The following is an 18,940-nucleotide window of genomic DNA, read 5'->3' on the forward strand; positions in this document are numbered from 1 at the left end:
AGAATTGCACCACTCAGAAGAGGCATAAAGGTCAGCGTCATTATTACGGACTTTGACTAGGCTGACCCTTCCTCCAGTCGGACAATGGACCGTAGAACCTTGTATATACTGTACTCTGTTGAGGTGCTATGTAGTAGCCATGGAGTGCCACCAACGATGCGAGGACAATGTGAGAAGTGGTGTTGATCTTGTTCGATTCACGCGAAGCCATTGAATTGGGCATGTAATACTGCCATAATTCCTGAGGCATGCAGTCATGCCTCAGGCCCAACATGGGTAGCCGGTGGTCCTGACACAGGCTCCAGGCGCTCGGGTGCCCCCAGGAACGCATGCTGTATTCCTGGGGGCAATCTCTGTGTTTGTGAGGGTCCCAGGTATATCTTGATGAGGAGCGTGCCTTTCATATAGATGATCCATTAATCGATATTAAATTAAAGCTATAGTTAGTCGACTCTAGATACAAGACGTAGGGCGAGGAAGCAAAAGAGAGATGCGATTTCCTGCAGAAAAGGCTGCGCATAATATTAGCAATGAGCGCCGTAGATTTCATGCTGCTCCATGGAGGACCATGGTGCGGAGAGACTTTGAGAATTTGGACTTCACCGTTTCGCCCGCGCTTTTTACCAATGGTCCGGCTGTTGGTGATGGGTTGCCCAAGGCGCGTAGGGGCTGCTCAGTGGGGTCCAACTGGGTCCAACTGGGTGCAGATGGGGGAGATGGATTATTAGTTCCAGACTGATAGAAGTTCGGCAGGGACCAGCTATTACGATAGTACTGAGACCCGCATGTAGTGAATTGATTGACGATGTGTACAGTGTACTGCGAGTCTGCGTGGCATGTCAACCAGTTGTGCCAAGAGCGACAGTCACCTGACGTTATCGAATCTACTGCGTAATCAGTCCCAAAAAGGAAAGAAAAAAAAAAGGCATTGAAGAAACCAACAGATTCCGAGCAATACTATACCCCAATTGCACTACAATTCATCCTTCCTAAACATCCAAGGAAAGCCGACAGTCCCCCCGTCTTAGCCGAAGCATAGTCAACCCACTCTATCAACAAGCCCCTACACCCAAACCGCGGGGTACAATCAAAAAAGAAAGAACCGCAACCAGCCTCAATCCAACCACAAAGCTACAAAACCCTCACAATGGCAACCTCCACCCAACCAGCCGCACCTACAGACGCCACCTCCCACCTCGACCTAGGCATCACCCTCGCAATCAACAACTGGCCGGCCCTCACCCTAGCCGTGCAATCAAACTGGGGCGGGCCAAACTCCAGCGAAAAGCGCGACTGGCTCTGCGGCGCGATCTCCGATATGCTAGCCGACAGACCCGAGACCGACGCAGAAGACCTGGAGGAAGTCTTCATCCAAGTGATGAACGACGAATTCGACGTAGCGGTTGACGACGAGAGCGCGGCCGATCTGGCGGATCTGATTATGGAAATCAAGACGCAGACTGATCGCGGCGAGTTCGGCACCGTCCAGCAGATGTGGGAGAAGTATCAGAAGAAGAGCGAGCGGTCTGCCGCTAGTCAGTTCCAGAGGGTTGAGGATCAGGATCAGGAGACGGATGAGGAGAGTGAGGAGGATACGGAGATGGGGGATGCCCCTGCTTTGGTGCGGGCGCCGAGGGAGAGGGCTGAGCCTGAGGTTGATGATGAAGGGTTTACGAAGGTTGTTGGGAAGAAGAGGTAGATTGGTTGGGGTCTGCATTTACAATATGTCTGTTTATCGTGCTTGTTTTCAGGACAAGATAATATCCCCCGGGTAGAGAACCTGGCTTTTTAGTTATATAGATGCATGGACCAGTGGTTGATTGTACATCAAATTCGGCTTGCCTGAGACGTGTCCCAAGGCTTTCTACACGGTTCAGCCGCTTAGATTGAAGAGGTCACAAAGCCTATAGAAAATGGAGAATGGAAAAAGAAATGTTCATCATCGTCAGTTGAGGTGGGCTGTCTGTGGTATCATTGCGCGGATCTCTGCCCACCCGTATACCCTTGTTAAGAGTTTCTCGCAAAAGTATTGCTGATCGCTTCGACTTTTAGTGTTTTACCGATAAGAATATGCACATTCAGGTAATTTCGGCAGCAGAATCACTTTACTGAGTGGCAGCCTGAGCGGCAGCCTGAGCCTGAGCCTGATCCTGAGCCTCGGTCTCAGCGGTTATGAGCTTAGTGATCATGCCGATGGCAATAGTTTGACCCTAAAATGAACATGTTAGCAGGAAACCCGAGTCAAAAACAACACGAGGAAGACATACCTGGTCGCGCAGAGTGAAACGTCCAAGTTGGGCGTATTCTGAGAATTCTTCGACACAGACGGCACCGGCTGTGCTGGTAACCTCGAGACGGGCAATGATGGTCTGGCCTTTACTAGCGAAGGGAGGAGGACGCTTGCTCTTGCGGCCGGTACCGGGCTCGAGCTTATGAAGGAGAGCGGCGAAAGTGACCTCCTCAACAGCGGAGTGGACGTGAAGAACACAGTTGAAACCGGCGGTAAGAATGCTCTTTAGGTCCAAGATACGAATCTTGGCCTCGAAGGCAGACACACAGTGAACAGGGCGCTTGGGCGAGCAGAGCACGAAACCGGGGAAGAAATCTTCTTCTTCGATACCACGGAGACGCAGACGAACCTGATCACCGACCTTGGCAGTCGCGATCTCATCTTCGGTTTCACCGTACAAAGCGGAAATGTAAACCTCCTCGCGGTTGGGCATCATGAGATAGGTGCCGTTCTTCTTGATGATACCGGACTCAATGCGGCCCTCGGCCATGGTACCCATGTCACGGTACTTGGCGCTGATGGGCATCATGAACGGCGCGTTGACCTTACGCTCGGGCAGCTCGAAAGCGGTCAAGAATTCGAGCAGAGACGGACCGTCGTACCAAGGGCAAATATCCTTAGGAATGCGGTCTTTGATACCGAGAGTGCGCTGGGCAGAGATAGGCATGCAGAAGATGTCTGACTTCTTGTAGCCCAGGGCCTCCAGGAACTTCAGGACCTTGATGGTGCACTCATCGAATCGTTCCTTGCTCCACTCGACGGTGGGGTCATCCATCTTGTTAACAACAAGCACAAGCTTGGTGATACCTGTGTTGCGTGCAAGAAGAGCGTGCTCACGAGTCTGGCCACCCTTCTCGAATCCGGTTTCGTACTCACCCTTACGGGCAGAGATAACCAAACATCCAAGATCGGCCTGGGAAGCACCACCAATCATGTGAGGGACATAAGACTTGTGACCAGGGGCATCCAGAATAGAGAACTGACGCTCGATATCGCCCTCGGGGTGAGGAATGGTGACCTTGAAGAAGGCACGGCCGACCTCGACGGTCTTACCCTTTGAACGTTCCTCCTGGGTCAAATCAAGAGCCCAGGAGAGGTACCAGGTCTCTCGACCGGCCTCCTTAGCCTCCTTCTTGTATTTGTCCAATGTACGCTCATCGACCATTCCGGTTGCGTGTAGGAGGGAACCACCAAGGGTGGACTTGCCAGCGTCGACGTGGCCGATGAAGACGACGTTGACGTGCTCTCTCTTCTCACCGTAAATTTCCTTCAGGGTTGCCTCATCCACATCAGCCAATTGTGCCTTTGCGACGGCGTTAGCCTCACGAGCTTGTTTGGCGGTTTCACCGCGGGCCGGGCTGGAACGTCCAGGGCTAGAGCGTCCAGAAGACGGGGTAGAAGAAGCCTTGCCAGTGGCAGCGGCCTTGTCCGACTTGTCGAGAGACTTGGTGGCTGCCACCTTGGAACCTGCCTCAGCGGCAGCAGCGCCCTTGGTATCACCATTGGCCTCCTTCGGGGGGTGTCAGCGGCCTTGGGGGCCGGGGCAGGAGTGCCGATAGAAAGGACCTTGGTCTTGGGGGCAGCGGTAGCCGAGGTGGCGCCGATAGACAGGACCTTAGCCTTGGGTGCGGCAGCGGTCGGTGCGGGCTTGGGAGCGGCCTGCGGTGCGGAAGCCTGGGGCTGCGGGGCAGCTACAGGTACGTTCTGGTGAGGTTGCTGGTTGTAACCACCGTATTGCTGTTGTTGATTGAAGCCACCGGGCTGCTGGCCATACGCGTTGTACTGGCCATAGGACTGCTGCTGTTGCTGGTAAGAGCCGTAGGACTGCTGTTGGCCGTACTGAGGGTAGGCCTGCTGGGGGTAATACTGCTGATACTGCTGATACTGCTGCCCAGGAACAAAAGCGGAGGCGCCAGGCGTGAAAGAGGCAGCGCCAGGTGTGAAGGAGGGCGCCTGGGGCTGAGGGCGAGATTGTGCGTTGAGGTTAACGCCCTCGGCCTGTCGGGCGAGTTCATCCTCCCAGGAATCGGGGGTTTGGTTCGACATCGTGAATAAAGATCCAAAATCGAATCAAAGACACGAAAAATACCAAACCAAGATGAATTTGGAGAAGCACGAGTTGGGGAAATAAGAGGGAGGGGCCAGTGACTTTTGAATTTGCACAGGTGAATGACTAAGACCCCGCGATTTTGCTCACGTGATATTGATATGCTGGTTATTCTTCTGAGGAGGAGATGAATGAATGAAGATACGGAAGTGGGAAGTGTTCTGTAGGCACATGACTATGATTGATTCATCTCTCACTCGTATTACAATGTGTCTTTGACAGCACCACGAGTCATCGTGGACTTGGGCTCATCTTCTTTGGACTTTTTCTTATCGATAAGCACCCCTCCTGATAATTGCTCAGGGGCGTCTGCTATCTGCCAATACGATCTACACTACAAAGCTTGGAGGGCCATTGGCTTGGACTCAACCCAAGATGGACGCTTTTCTCACTGGCGTATGTCTGATATCTAACCAGTCATGGGGATGAGAGGCTAATCCATGCATTGTATAGCTTACCCGCCAGGCTATGAATTATGCTATCAGGCAAGTAGAACAATAACCGAATGATCTATGCTATCCAACGCTAACAGGTATTCTGCAGGTCGGGGATTGCAATAACAGCCAACTATGCAATGCGCCAGTCATCGCGACTGCTCAAAGTAGGTCTTCATCATCTTTGTTATGGGGAGAAGTCAACGCTGATCATTTCGGCAGAATGTCAACAGCGAGGACCGAGATGAGCTGCTCTCTTTGCAACAACGCCTAGAAAGCAAGATACAGGTCATTTCCCCATCTATCGACATGATCGAGTTGATGTGAGTTCCTTGGCCCTATTGCACATCTTCAAAGCTGAATTTTGTCCAGTGCCGCTCGAGGCAATACGTCATTGGAATCTGCTGTCGCCCTCACCAAGTCCCTCAGATGGGATATTCAAGCATTGGGGCAGCGGTTGTCAAGAGCTGCATCCACTGAAGAACTAAGGCGCAAAGGGGCGAAGTCGTCCCAGGATCAGACGAGCAGCGAGAGAGAAATCAGGCTTATTATCAAGGACATAAAGAAGTTGCTGGCTCGGATTGAAGACGCAGTTCCGCTGATGAATCTGGCCATCACCACGTCTGGGGCCAAACTGTCCACCAATTTGCCCGCAACCGTGTCTCCGTCCCGGCTCCTCCAAGCGAGCACATTCCTCACAGCAGGTGATACGCAATACTCGATATCGCCGTCCCAAGCAGTCCAAATAGGGCCGACGTTTACTTTATCAATGTACATGCTATTTGCGAGCCACTTGCGACCTCATGACGAAGCCTCTATGCGCGAGGCAACGTGGAAGGAAGTAATGCACAAGGCGCGCCTGAAGCTACGGCGTGTTCCAATAATCGCATTGCAACCTCCAGACCAGCGCCCTCGAAAAGGACTTCCGGGGACAGCTGGGGCTGACGAATACGCCTACCAAGTCCTTATTGTCGAAGATCTAGACGACGGCCGCGTCCACACAGTTGACGATAATGATCAGCAGCCTCAACACTATGAAGGTATTGCCTCGGCAGGGATCCGGGAAATTCTGCCAATCCATCAAATTTCCAAAATCTTCTACGCCGACACTGGGAAAATTCTCAATATCAGCACAGAGGGCGAGACGAACAATCCAGTGCTGCTATTGAAACGTGACCCGAATGCTCTACCGCCACGGCGTATGATGGAACGTGACGAGATGGAGGGCTTTCCTCAACCAGACCCCCAGGAACCAGAAGACGACGAGCAAGCTCAACTCGACGCACAACTGAATGGGGATAGTACATCGCACATCGAGAGCTTCCATTCTTTACATGAAGACTCAATACCCGAACAATGGCGTCTACCTCCCGGACTAGACCCAGAATGGATCGCATTCGAAGTCTACAACGAAGACGAAACCTCCGACACCGAGTCCGAAACCGAAAACCCCGATCCTTCCACCAGTGAACCCTCAATCGCCCCCGATATGATGTCCAAGCTATCAATCAACGAGAAAGCGCACTCATCGCCCTCTCCGTCTCCCCAACATAAACCATTCTCATCTACCGCCACAGCAACAGTCTCCAACCCCCACTTCGAAAACATCCGCACCTCCCTCTCCCTCCTTGAAACCCTCCTCCGCCTAACATCCCTCCAACAATTCCAGCAACAATCCCACCTTTCCATCAGCGACGAGCTACTCAACTTCTTCCTGGAAGAATCCTCCTCCACCGGCGCTGGTGGCGACGAACAACACCGCCAGCGTCTCCGTTCCGACGCCCGTCGCCGCGTCGGCTGGGATCCCTACAATGAGAGCCCTGTTAAACACCGCGGCGAGGACTACCAGTATGGCTGGGAGCCCGGTAGTACTCCCCAGCACTACGGTGGCGATCCTTACTCGCCGACTTGGAGGCCGCAGGGCTTCCACATCCGTTCTAGGGAGAGTACACCTGAGACTCCGCTGCGCGATGGCTCGCCGAGTGTTCGTCCAAGCGGTGTGAGCGGCATGGGGCGTGTTTATACTGAGTCGCCGCTTTCGAGGAAGATGGGGAAGTCTCCTAATGAGCGGAACTTAGGATCTGGGTCGGCGGAGTGAGTGCATACACTATCATGCCCTGTACATGTATTATGATTATGACCATGACATAGCCGGTTCGTTACAACCTATTCCCCTTGGTGCCGTCCGTAGCGTGATTTTAGATTCGAGTGCGATTGATATGGATAAAAGTTAGCAACCGTACTGACGCTGTTGTACTTCTGACCGTGAAAGGCACTACTACCGCAAGTCATATTACCGTATGGCCTAGATAGAAAGCAGAGTTGGGAATAGAAAACAGAGAAAGAAAAGCCCAGACGCCGAAAATAGAAAACCCGACATTCCCAAACTCCAAGCAAAGCAGACTTCTTTGACAAGTGACTTTCCGTATTCGAGAAGAGCGGAAGCAAAATTGCGTCGTTGAGGGATATTATAGACAGACGCCCTCGAGATCAGCTTTGGATTAATCTTGCTGGTGCGTTTCTCGAAATCGGGCAAGTTTACTCCCAGTCTTCGTCACTATCTTCTGCCTTTGCAGCAGAGGGACTCTTTTCCTTCGGGCTGCCGGGGGTCCGGCTGGCTGTACCACTCACAACATCATAGCTAGACTCGCTATCGGCTTGAGATTGCTGGTCGTTTGACCGGCGGGGCTCGGCTTTTTGGGTATCCTGACTGGGGGCAAGAGACTGGCTACCTGACCGAACCTGCGGAGTAGAAGGAGACTGGGACTCAGAGTCAGAGTCGTCGTCCCAGCCGACTTCTTCTTCATCCTCGACATTGGCGCCTAATAGTAAATGTGGGTTAACGATTATTGAAACCAAGACACGCGAAAGTGATGGAGTTAGAGCCGACATACCCTTGAGAAGCTCCTTGCGCTTCTTCTCCTCTGTTTCCACGACCAGGCGCAGGAAGTAGTAACGGGACCAGAATTCCGCATACTCCACCTGCTCCGGCACGAGCTTCTCCATGGCCGAACGGAGCTCGGGGTATTTCTCCAGATCGGCAGCGATCTCATCCGTCTTGCTTCCGGCATTGAACTCCTGCTTGAAAGCAGGCCATTCATCGCTAACCGCATCCTTGGTGAAGCTTTCCAAGTTCGAATGAATAACATGCAGCTGCGCCTCGAATCTCGTCGCATGAATAATCCGCTTCCCCTCCGCATCCTTGCTCTCGAACAGAAGCTTGCCGGCCTCGTCCTCATCAGGGGGCAAGATGCTGACAGCCTCGCGCAGTTTTTGGCCAATATTCATTCCGAATCGCAAGATCGCTTCATCAGCTGCTTCCTCCGCTTTCTCGATCTCCTTCAGCCGCCGAGCGGCCTCTGCCTTCAACCGGGCAATAAAGCTTTCTCCACCGGCGCCAGCGCCAGAGCCTTCGCCTTCGGTTTTCTCGCCAGATTCGCCTTCGGAAGAAGCCTTGGGCGTGGTGGTCTCGTCGCTTTGTCCCTCCCCGCTCGCCAGAGCCACTGTGCTCAGAGACAGCCCCTTTGTCCGGTCGGCGAGTGTTTCCTTGAGGCCTGAAAAACCTTTGACGGCTTCCTCGCTGGCGGCGGCGTACTCCTGGCGAGCACCTTCGTAGTATGTTTCTCCCTGCTTGCGTACATTGTCCCAGAGTCCTCCGATTCGGGAGCCCCACGGACTGGCGGAAAAGGCGCGGAAGGTCTCTTGTAGCTCTTCGTTGAGACTGGCGTTGGATTCCTGTGTTTTCGAGTCGGAGGAGGCTTCCTCTTTGTTGGAGAATGCCTCCTCTTGGATGTGATCGTAGGCGATGTCCATAATTGGTGGAGGTTGGAGGAGAAGAAGAAGATCAAAGGCTTGGGAGCACAAGGTTGCAGTAACTCCGCGTTCTTGTTAACGGGCCCGACCGCCCCGCTTGTGACGATCCCTAACCAAAACTACAATGTTTTGGTTGTACGGGGTAAAGAAGAATTGTTGAATGACTTTAATTATATTGGATAATTATGTACTTGCTATGCAACGGGATATTGATAAAAGTCATAAATCATAAACCATGGATATTGAGTATGGAGCCAGGTCATCCTTCAGGTAAGCTGTAAGGCGACCCTACACTCTCCTGACTTCCCATCAAAAAGTTCGGGAGTGGAATACTCTCCATAACGCTGGAAGTCAATAGCTGGCTCCGAGACAAGATCAGACCTTGCCATGAAGGATCTCGATCCACCGCCTGCGATGACTCGACTTGGACCTCTGAGCCAGGAACAGGGGGTCGTTGGAATGAAGATTCACCCTGAGTCGATTCTCGTCCCCGAATAGGCGACGATTCAGGAACCATATCAGTGGACTCCTTGTCTCCTTCCTGGCTCTGCATTTGCGTTTGGCTCTGCGTTTGGCTCTGTGTTTGCGTCTGCAGAAATGGCCCCGGTACCTGTTTTTGAACAGGCCCCGATGGCTCCGGTTTCGAATACTGGATGCTGCCCTCCTGAGGAAAGAGCTCGGACATCTTTTGTGTATTCAAAACTGGGATAGGCTCATGTGGGAATTGTGTCGCCGCATGCATTCTCCGATAGCAGATTGATGCATCGGACATCGGGCCTTCGGACGTAGGGACATCATCCAAATCAGGGCTTGATCGGACGTTTGCCCGAGGCAGTTCTTGGGAACCGTCCTTAGGCGAGTCTGGGATGTTTTGGGTCACCTGTGCACTCGCTTGTGGGCCGCTTGGTCGGGGTGTTCTTGTCTGGGATGGCGTCAGGGAGAGGGTGCTGAGACTGTCATCAAAGTCTCCGTAATCTGACTCCGCATCCGTCTCATAGACGACTGTCCTATTCCTTTTGGTAAGTCCATTTCTCGCGGTCGTGTCTCCTTCACTTGGGATTCCCTGCGACGAAGACTGCGTTGGAGGTGCAGATGAAGGGAACTGTTCATCAATTGTTGTGGGAACAGGCGGACTCGAACGATTATGTATACTTCGAGATCCGAATTTCGTTGTCGGCGGTAAATATTCGCCGCCAGGATCTTGTGATTCCTCTGCTACCTGCCGGGCATCGGACGGTTCTTCTTTAATGGGCTGTGTAGGATTATTTGTGGGGTTCCGTGGTCTCTGTTTCGAAGGCGAACGAGTAGCACTGCGGAATTGGGATGAGGTTATAACGGCCAAACCAGGACTTTCAGGAGTCTGTGAAGAAGGAATCTCGCGCATTCGAGACTTCTGTGGAGTAACAGGTGCCGTAGATGTCCCCGCGCCTCTGTTTGGACTTCCAGCATTCGAGTCTTGTGCTTCTGCTGGTTGAGATATAGGTTCCCCGGTCGAGAGATCCAGCTCTTCTTCCCAGGCTCTGCGTTTTCGTTTGGCGGGAGTCGTACGCTTCGCGGTCTGTGAAGCCTTCGGCTTCGGCGTATCTTCTTGTTCAGTTTTTTTGTTCCTATCGTTATTCTGCGGTGTCGGCTGGATGTAACCCATATTCACATCGTCGTCGTCATCGTCAAGGGGAATATAGCGTCGAACGAAGTCCATCTGAGTTAAGGTCTTGTCTCGTTTGCCCGTCGACTTCTCCAGGGCCTTACGGCCGCCCTTTGCGCGTGCACTTGGTCTCGGTGTCTCGTTCCTCCGTGGTCCAGGCGTTCGGGCTGCGTCTCGACTGGCTATACCAAGGCTCCTTCGCTTCTGTTGGCGTTCACTTGTATCCCGCGCTCGTTCATTTGCTCCGAACATGGAGATACGAGCTGACCGGGCCGGTGGTACCGGGCGATAGTCCAAGTCCCTGTCCTGGTCATCATCTCTCCTCGACCGCTTCCCTGCGCCTTCGGTGTTGTTGCGTGTGTCGTGGTAACCAATGTAGCTGAGTTCGTCGTCATCTAACGGTGACGGCTGCGTCACAAAATCGATTTGTGTGAGAGTGGATTGAACTGGTGGCAACGATATTCGCTTGCGAGTGCTCGCTGAGGTCGACGACGACTCTGGTGATCGGTTCCGTGCCGCGGTTGTGTTTTTCAAGGCAGTTGTCGGACCCCGCGGACTGGGCCTCCTCGGCGTGCGGAACTGTTTTCTAGAGGTCTCTGGCGGGTCTCTAGATCTTTGCGGTTCTTTCATCGCAACAGCAATGTTTGAAGTTCGTAGCGAATCATTGCGGTAGAAATGAAGGATATGACGTTAGGCAACAGGTGCCTGAGGCTGATCGCGTCGACGCGTCCCCAATATCGAATTGGCCCGTGCGCAACGCGCAGAGAAACTTGCAGGATATTTTCGGCACCTTGCATCTACGATTGGGTTCAGTCGGCAAAAGAAGAAAAGAAATTGTATGATGCAAAACACAAGGCGATTTTTCCTATACTTATGGCAAAAGACAATGACCGAAATACAAAAAAAGAAATCTCAGGATTGGTTTTTAGGAATAGCCGAACGCGGGGGTCGAACCCGCAGCCTTAAGATTAAGAGTCTTACGCTCTACCGATTGAGCTAGCCCGGCCGGGCTGTTATAAGGTGCTGCCTTTTAGCGTTACATAAGGAAAGCCGGGGCTCTGCTGGTGCGGTTTGTTACACTTCAGGCTGTGCATGCTGCCTGTTATCATTCGCGGTACACAGTATTCCTGACTCCCTATCTGCGGGCATGTGTGGGCCTCTATTGACTATAATGTTTTGCGTCTGGGCGCTACGCGGTTTGATTCTCGTTCCCCTTGGTGTATGACGAAGACGGTCTATACCAGTGACAACTACAAGAGCGGAACCCCGGGCCTGTCGTCCGGAGAGATAAATCACCCACTTAACACTTTAAGTGTGTACCTGTAGGTGTTAAATTGATACAAAAGTGAACAGGACATATGAAAAGTGCCTTTCGAAATATAACATTAACACTAAATCTCCTGTTCCGTTATATGCAGCCCGGGCGCCAACTGGCAAATATTCCGCCAACTGGCAAGCCCTCCGCCAACTGGCCAGTCTATCTCCCTACGAATCGCCCCAATAATGCCACTGCGACAGGTGCCACGTCTGATCTGGTGGTCAATTGTATCGAAATTTTCTGGCGCCACGGTTTTGTGTCGGCGAACGAAGGAGGGGATTCATGGTGGACCCTGTGTCTGCCCGGGTGTCTGAGATGTGATATTGTGATGTTGGATGCATCTGCCGAATCTGCGAGACTGCGACGGCCAATCTTCGATGAGCAAAGTCCACGAAGTGTGAATATATGCCGGGCGGCAAATGAAAAAAATGCAGCGCACCACCTGCATTTCTGCAGGAACAAACTCATGGTAGATTGCAGCTTCCTTCACTGCAGCCCAGCCCCGCCAATGCAGAGTTGCGCACAAGCTCTGGTCGCACCGTCGCACGTTGTCGATGCTAACTTGCAAAGGTCAGCAATACAGAGTAACACATTATCACACTGGCGCCAGGCCACGATCTGGGTCGATGGATGCTCTACGATCTAGAAATAGAATGCATCCTTCCACAAGGACAACCTAACTCATTGTCCACCATGTGAGACATATATCAGGTGCATTAGCTCCTCCGCTCCAGTGACAATTTACAAAGACCCGAACAGGAAGGCAAGATTGAAGTCGAAAGATGAGAGGGATCCGACTCGGACTCGACTTGGACTCGACTTGGACTCGACTTGGACTCGACTTGGACTCGACTTGGACTCGACTTGGACTCGACTTGGACTCGACTTGGACTCGACTTGGACTCGACTTGGACTCGACTTGGACTCGACTTGGACTCGACTTGGACTCGACTTGACTGGGCCATCTGCAGACTGCAGTCTGCACCGGTCAAACCATGGCATTCTGTAGGTAAGAACCTGAACCCTACGTGTAGGCCTGGCCTTGTCGACAGGTAGATCCATTGATTTCACTACCTACCTATTCATCCATGGAAATTTATATCTTCCGCTCAAGAGAGCCGATATCATACCTACATTTCTAACCTTGGACAGCTTACCTAGCTAGGTACTCTGAGGAAACTGTTGACAAAAAACACTATCATATTCACTTAGAACTCACCAGACGATCCCCATCCCCACTCTAACTCACTATTTCAACCATCTACGAGGACCAAAAAGCACATCTCGGTCAAGCCACGCCTCCCCAGTCCTAACCTGCTCAATCCGCCACATCAACAGCCGACAGGCCTCCCCCTGGATCGACGCATAAGAACCTGAAATCACCTTAGAAGGAATCGACAGACACCTAGGTCTAATATAATGCTGCGCGCGAATATCGACAACGGCGTTCGCCGACCGGATCTGTGTAAGCACGAACCGCAACAGGCTCTCGTCATCGAGGTAAATCATACCCTCCTCCAGCTCTACGGTCAGCCACGTAGCTTCCAAGTCTGCTACCTCACGGAGGACGCCGGAACTGCGCCTCCAGGGACACAAAGCGGATGCGAGGCTGCCGCCTGCTGTCTCGGTGGCCATCGGGTGGGAGGGTGGGGGGTTTGACATGTTGATGTTTGGTAGTTGTTGGTTTGGATTGTACGTTGTAGAATTGTTTTGTGGTTGTGATGATGGAGACTTGGACTCGGAGATACGGGGGCCTCTTATACGTTGGTTGTATGTACCTGGGAGAAACTAAATGGACATAGGGCAATGCCTAGTCAATGTTCTCTATGCGCTTTCATTGCGACAATGACTGTTTATACCTATATAGGGTAGTCTTTTCTTCGACTGTCTTTGAGATTAGCTTTGTTTTGTATTCAACGGATACCCATAGAGTCTTCTTTCAAGTTGCTTCCAGTGCTTTGTTACTTCTGATGTACAATCTATTGTAAGGTCTATGGTCTAAAATCTATGTGCTATCAACAGACATGCACTCGAAAATGTGAAAGGACTCCACGATGAACGGGACAATGAAGTGGAGATATGCATGTTGAATGACTCCATGAATGCAGGTTGGGAGGCGAGGAAAAGAAAAGGGCCGTGAAGGTGGCAGGCAATATCTGCACGAAGAGGAAAGAACAAAGAGTATAAGCGAAAGAAGTTATAAAAGAGAGACCAGAAAGCGGGGTCTCTCAGTCAACGAGACGGTTGAAGGATAGACGGCCTCGAAGCATCGGAGGCAGAACCGACGAGAAGTATGCCTCCAGGCCACTGCCCGACTGTGCGATCTCATTAGGGACATCGCAGGCCATTCCGAGGGTCAAAGGAAGCGAGGAACGCGGGCGGGAGTTGACTATTCTTATCTATTTCACTCTTTCGTTACTCTTTCCTTTTGCCCCTTCTCTCCTCTCTCTACTCGTCACTCGATCCTGTACTTCTACCTTAGTTCTGTTCCCCTTAAATCTATTCAGCAGTGGACACTGACGACGACTTTATTCAAGTTGACTGCGCAATTCTTGAGCGTATAATCAGACTCTGCTTGTGCAAACATTCATATTCGACGTCAAGCCATTGATGAGACGTGAAGCCTTGGCTCGACTATAAACCGATGTGCTTGAAGATATATTCCATTTGGTGATCAGTCTGTACCTATACTAATCTCACCCCAACAAGCTCTCCAACATCTGTTGCGGCGTCCGCCTGGGCGCAGCAAGCTCCAGAACCTCCTTACTGGTCGGCGGAGCCGTAACCTGCCCACCCCACGCCGTCTCCGCTGCACGCCGAATGGACCAGATAACATTCCGCGAGTTTCTATTCTGGCCATTCCCCATGTACTCCATCTCCAGGAACGCATCAAGCCCCGACATATCCTTATACTGAACATTTTGAACGGGCACGCCGATAATACGCTCAACCATCTGCACAATTTGTTCACCGGAGATATCCTCTGGCCCGTTCAGGACGTATCTCTTCCCGGTATGTCTGGCGGTATCCTCTTGCACGAGGAGGTGCGCTGCAACGACACCGATATCGTCGGGGTCGATTACGCCGACCGCAGTGTCTTTTGGCGCCATCAACTTGAGCACCGTATCAGCGCGGCCGGTCTTGCGATATTCCTTGATGAACTCGGCAGCGGTATAGAACCAAAATGAGCCGAAGGCATTCGGTTGCAGGGAAGTCCAGTGCAAGGCCTTGAACTCCGGCACAGAAAGGAGGGCTTCGATTGCCCAGTGTCCGCGCGCGTAGTAAGCGGTCGCATCGGGGCGGACGGATGCGGCGGCTGTTGAGATTCGCACGACGTATTTGACCCCCGCGTGCAAGAGCGCAAGATGGAAGGTGGTCTCCTCGGCGAATTGGCTCGGTTTGACATGTGGTGCGATAAATGCCCTAACTACATGGTGGGTTTGGAGCCACTCGGAGGTGATTTCTACCCAGTTTTGCTGGATGACTTCGACTCCCGGGAGAGTGACGAGGTGCTTAGCAGCTGGGCTATCTGCTGACCGTGTGAGGGCCAGGATTCGGTGGTTGCGGAGTGGGGAGTCCGGGGCCTGGATAAGCTTGGAGAGGGTCTCGGTGGCACTCCGGCCGGTGTTGCCGGTAGCGCCAGCGACGAGAATGGAGGGAGACATGGCTAAGTAAATGCGTTGATCAAAGTGTTGTTTGTAGGATCAAATAATGTTATATGTTACAACATAGGGTAGATCTTGGGCAGCTCAGTGTCCTTTATACTTGTGCTTTGAGTCTGACATACTTACTGATCGGGATTGATAAGTGTGGGCTCTCCGGGTGGGCTCTCCGGGTGGGTTCGCCGAGTACGAAGCCGAGTGGGTCTGAGTAGGGGCCCGGGCCCCGGCCGCCCGATACGCAGTCACATCGATACGCAGTCATATGACTGCGTAAGCCCGAGCTACAGTAGAACACACCCACAAATCTTGAAATCATTAGAGCCCAGCGGCTAAGCCGAAGGGTTGCAAGGGCACCTATGACAAACTACCTAGTAACTACCAAATCACCGATAATGTTACATGTCCTATAATCCTATTGAGTACCGTGTCTCCTTGCACTGGTCATATTGCACATGGTCATTTACCTCACCAAAGGCACTGACGCACGGAGGCTCCTTGCCACAGGTTCTTCCATGCAGGATGAGAATCTGGCGTGGCCGGCGCCTTTGAATACCGACCACTGCCGATGCAATGCTACAATTACCAAGAGATTCGCCAGAAGGCATTCCAGTGCAAGAACGCCCAGAAGTAGGTGTGCAACGTTTAAATTCGAGACGTCAAGCCACGGATGACACGTTGACTCGACTACCTCCATATGAACCGATGTTCTTGCAGATATATCTCGGTTATTGCCTGCACAATTTCTAGCGTTTACCTAGGTACAGTAGGTTCACGGCACTTAAATAAGCTGAACATGCAGGCTTTCACAGAACAAAACACAAGAGTATCAGCCCGGTGCCCGGGCTAACCCATTCTTCGAAAACCTAGTACCCGTTCGACAATGATCTCTCAATTCGGGACAAATTCCTACATTAGTTCATCAATCTATATACTGATCTTACTCCAACAAGCTGCCCAACATCTGTTGCGGTGTCCGCTTGGGCGCAGCAAGCTCCAGAACCTCCTTACTTGTCGGCGGAGCCTTAAACTCCCACGCCGTCTCCGCCGCACGCCGAATGGACCAGATAACATTCCGCGAGTTCCCACTCCCCATGTGCCCCTTCTCCAAGAACGCATCAAGCGCCGACAGATCCCCATACCGAACATTTTGAACAGTCACGCCGATAGTCCGCTCGATCATCTGCACAATATTTTCGCCGGAGATATCCTCTGGCCCATTCAGGACATATCTTCTCCCGGTATGTTTGGTGGTGTCCTCTTGCACGAGGAGGTGCGCCGCAACAACTCCCACTTCAGCGGGGTCGATCACGCCGACGGCACAGTCTTTTGGCACCATCAACCTGAGCACCGAATCCGCGCGGCCAGTCGTGCGGTATTCCTTGATGAACTCCACAGCGGGAGAGAACCAAAATGTGCAGAAGGCGTTCGGTTGCAGGGACGTCCAGTGCAAGGCTTTGAACTCTGGCGCGGAAAGGAGGGCTTCGATTGCCCAGTGTCCGCGCGCGTTGTAAGCGGTCGCATTGGCGCGGGCGAATGCGGCGCCTGTTGAGATTCGCACGACGTATTTGACCCCCGCGTTCAAGAGAGCAAGATGGAAGGTAGACTCTTCGGCGAAATGGCTCACTTTGCTCTGTGATGCGATAAATGCCCTAACTACATGGTGGGTTTGGAGCCACTCGGAGGTGATTTCGACCCAGTTTTGCTCGATGACTTCGACGCCCGGGAGAACGGCGAGGTGCTGCGCAGCTGGGCTGTCTGCTGAACGCGTGAGTGCCAGGATTCGGTGGTTGTGTAGAGGGGAATCCGGGGCCTGGATAAGCTTTGAGAGGGTCTCGGTGGCACTCCGGCCGGTGTTACCGGTGGCGCCGGCGACGAGGATGGTGGGAGACATGGCTAAGGCAATGCTGTCGTTCGTAGAATTAGAAAATGTTATTTTTTACAATCGGGGGTAGACCTTGGGTAGTACAGTGCCCTTTATACAGTATACTTGTGCTTTGAATATTAATAACTAGTGATCGCGAATCGCGATTGATAATAGTGGGCTCTCCGAGTGGGTTCAGTGGGTTCGCCGAGTGGGTCCGAGTAGGCGCCCGAGCTACAGCTCTACCCTGGATCCAGGACCACAGCCTGTAGAGTGTAAATCTTGGAATAATAGCCCGAACTGCATGGAGATTCACCCGGTCCCGGTCCCCTTACTAAGCATGGATGTGGGAGAAACGTCGCTGGAACCTTCCCTCATCTCCAGATCTCGATTCGGTTGGCGTAACCGAATCGATTCGCTTGACAACCAATTCCTTCCATAATGACATCTACGGGCTACCATTGTGGGTTTCCGGGTTGCAACGCGGGATATCAACGGAAAGGGCACCTTCGTCGCCACGAGGCCCAACATAGAGAGGGTCGGGCTCTACAGTGCTCAACATGCACCCAAGTATTCCATAGACGGTAGGCTTTTATCCCAGCTATGTCCAACTTCAGGACAAGATACAATTGGTAATCCCGATTTATAGTGACACACTGCGACGACATGTTCAAACAGTGCACGGCATAGCGGAGCCTGCGGCGCAGCTGAAACAAGCGTGTACGCACTGTCGCAATCAAAAGATTCGGTGCGACGGCGGGCCACCGTGTACCAATTGCCAGCGTCGCGGAATCCAGTGCTCACTTGCGCGGCAGGCGGAAGTGGTACAGCCAGGTCCTTCTCCCAATAATGCGCTAGACACACGATGGACGAGGCAGGGATTTCTTCGCCTGCCACCCAGAATGCGCCGATCAGAAATTGAAGACCGCTTTGTTGGCAGGTATTTTGACTTGTTTCACCCGCACTGGCCGTTCATTCATCAGGGCACATTTACCGAGTATGAGACGCCATTACTGATTCAGTCGATGGTTGTTATTGGGATGTGGATGACCGACGAGGAGGAGACACGATGTCAGGCGATTAATCTGCATAAGGTGCTTGGTGACGCCATACGTCAGCAAACGGTATCTCCGACAAATAGCCATCACATGTTGGCCAATTTCACTAAAATTACAATCTATAGGAACATTGGGATGGCTCCCTCTCAGAGGCGCCATGCGCTTCCTCCTCATGGCCCATCCCAACATACCAAGCCATCCTGCTACACATAATATCCGCCGGGATGATCAGAGGCAGTGGGAGCCTCCTTCCAGACCTAAAGCCTTCTCTTACGGCCCCGGATGCGGATCTACTTCAAAGGTTCGTTGCGAGTTGTAAAAAGCTCGGAATGTTTTACTATCCAAATATTCTCGCCCGCCATCCCAAGAACCAGCCGGCTGCCTATATCTGGGTTAGCATTGAGGAGATCAAACGGTTCAACCTGACTCTGTTTAAAGTCTGCAAATCGTTCAGTGGATTAAGTAGGCAGAGGAGAGATCTAGATGGCCTCATCGACGACAGAGAGAAAACAGTAAGTTGGGGTCTGTCAGCACGCGATTTGCAATTCCCGTTGCCGAGGAATGCGCCATTGTGGAACGCTCTAAATCCTGAAGAATGGTTCGCTGCGGATACAGAGAATGTGTACCGGCATGGCCCGGGTGATATTTTAGAACAGGCTTGGATCTCGTGGTCCGCGGATGTATTGGATGATTTAACTGAAAGTTGATGAGTGTTCTGGTAGCCTGATATGTACTGTACAGTGCTTCATACC

General features: G+C 52.3%; 9 protein-coding genes across 9 annotated transcripts; 3 read left to right on the plus strand and 6 right to left on the minus strand.

Moving 5' to 3' along the window:
* Positions 1-1,147: 1,147 nt before the first annotated feature.
* On the plus strand, positions 1,148-1,699 carry N7515_005665 (pre-rRNA-processing TSR2 family protein; the record flags this gene model as incomplete). The annotated part of the gene is made up of 1 exon (XM_056666409.1): positions 1,148-1,699. The coding sequence occupies one exon, from the start codon at positions 1,148-1,150 to the stop codon at positions 1,697-1,699; it is 552 nt and encodes a 183-aa protein (XP_056520005.1).
* A 406-nt stretch (positions 1,700-2,105) lies between these two features.
* Positions 2,106-4,336, minus strand: N7515_005666 (translation termination factor GTPase eRF3; the record flags this gene model as incomplete). The annotated part of the gene is given in 3 exon segments (XM_056666410.1): positions 2,106-2,210; positions 2,268-3,779; positions 3,791-4,336. 3 exon segments carry the CDS (start codon positions 4,334-4,336, stop codon positions 2,106-2,108), a joined length of 2,163 nt encoding a protein of 720 aa, XP_056520006.1.
* A 436-nt stretch (positions 4,337-4,772) lies between these two features.
* N7515_005667 (RanGTP-binding protein) lies at positions 4,773-6,929 on the plus strand (the record flags this gene model as incomplete). The annotated part of the gene is made up of 4 exons (XM_056666411.1): positions 4,773-4,793; positions 4,941-4,998; positions 5,076-5,154; positions 5,204-6,929. 4 exons carry the CDS (start codon positions 4,773-4,775, stop codon positions 6,927-6,929), a joined length of 1,884 nt encoding a protein of 627 aa, XP_056520007.1.
* Positions 6,930-7,369: 440 nt separating this feature from the next.
* N7515_005668 (BSD domain-containing protein) lies at positions 7,370-8,644 on the minus strand (the record flags this gene model as incomplete). Its single annotated transcript, XM_056666412.1, has 2 exons — positions 7,370-7,653; positions 7,726-8,644. 2 exons carry the CDS (start codon positions 8,642-8,644, stop codon positions 7,370-7,372), a joined length of 1,203 nt encoding a protein of 400 aa, XP_056520008.1.
* A 259-nt stretch (positions 8,645-8,903) lies between these two features.
* Positions 8,904-10,919, minus strand: N7515_005669 (uncharacterized protein; the record flags this gene model as incomplete). Its single annotated transcript, XM_056666413.1, has 1 exon — positions 8,904-10,919. The coding sequence occupies one exon, from the start codon at positions 10,917-10,919 to the stop codon at positions 8,904-8,906; it is 2,016 nt and encodes a 671-aa protein (XP_056520009.1).
* Positions 10,920-12,855: 1,936 nt separating this feature from the next.
* Positions 12,856-13,269, minus strand: N7515_005670 (uncharacterized protein; the record flags this gene model as incomplete). Its single annotated transcript, XM_056666414.1, has 1 exon — positions 12,856-13,269. The coding sequence occupies one exon, from the start codon at positions 13,267-13,269 to the stop codon at positions 12,856-12,858; it is 414 nt and encodes a 137-aa protein (XP_056520010.1).
* A 1,034-nt stretch (positions 13,270-14,303) lies between these two features.
* N7515_005671 (NAD(P)-binding protein) lies at positions 14,304-15,272 on the minus strand (the record flags this gene model as incomplete). The annotated part of the gene is made up of 1 exon (XM_056666415.1): positions 14,304-15,272. The coding sequence occupies one exon, from the start codon at positions 15,270-15,272 to the stop codon at positions 14,304-14,306; it is 969 nt and encodes a 322-aa protein (XP_056520011.1).
* Positions 15,273-16,206: 934 nt separating this feature from the next.
* On the minus strand, positions 16,207-17,160 carry N7515_005672 (NmrA-like family protein; the record flags this gene model as incomplete). The annotated part of the gene is made up of 1 exon (XM_056666416.1): positions 16,207-17,160. One exon carries the CDS (start codon positions 17,158-17,160, stop codon positions 16,207-16,209), a length of 954 nt encoding a protein of 317 aa, XP_056520012.1.
* Positions 17,161-17,571: 411 nt separating this feature from the next.
* On the plus strand, positions 17,572-18,895 carry N7515_005673 (Zn(II)2Cys6 transcription factor domain-containing protein; the record flags this gene model as incomplete). The annotated part of the gene is made up of 3 exons (XM_056666417.1): positions 17,572-17,714; positions 17,780-18,254; positions 18,314-18,895. The coding sequence occupies 3 exons, from the start codon at positions 17,572-17,574 to the stop codon at positions 18,893-18,895; spliced, it is 1,200 nt and encodes a 399-aa protein (XP_056520013.1).
* Positions 18,896-18,940: the final 45 nt, after the last annotated feature.

This window comes from Penicillium bovifimosum (genome assembly GCF_028826915.1).
Source record: "Penicillium bovifimosum strain IBT 22155 chromosome Unknown utg000005l_segment0_segment0, whole genome shotgun sequence".
NCBI classification, from domain to species: Eukaryota; Fungi; Ascomycota; class Eurotiomycetes; order Eurotiales; family Aspergillaceae; genus Penicillium; species Penicillium bovifimosum.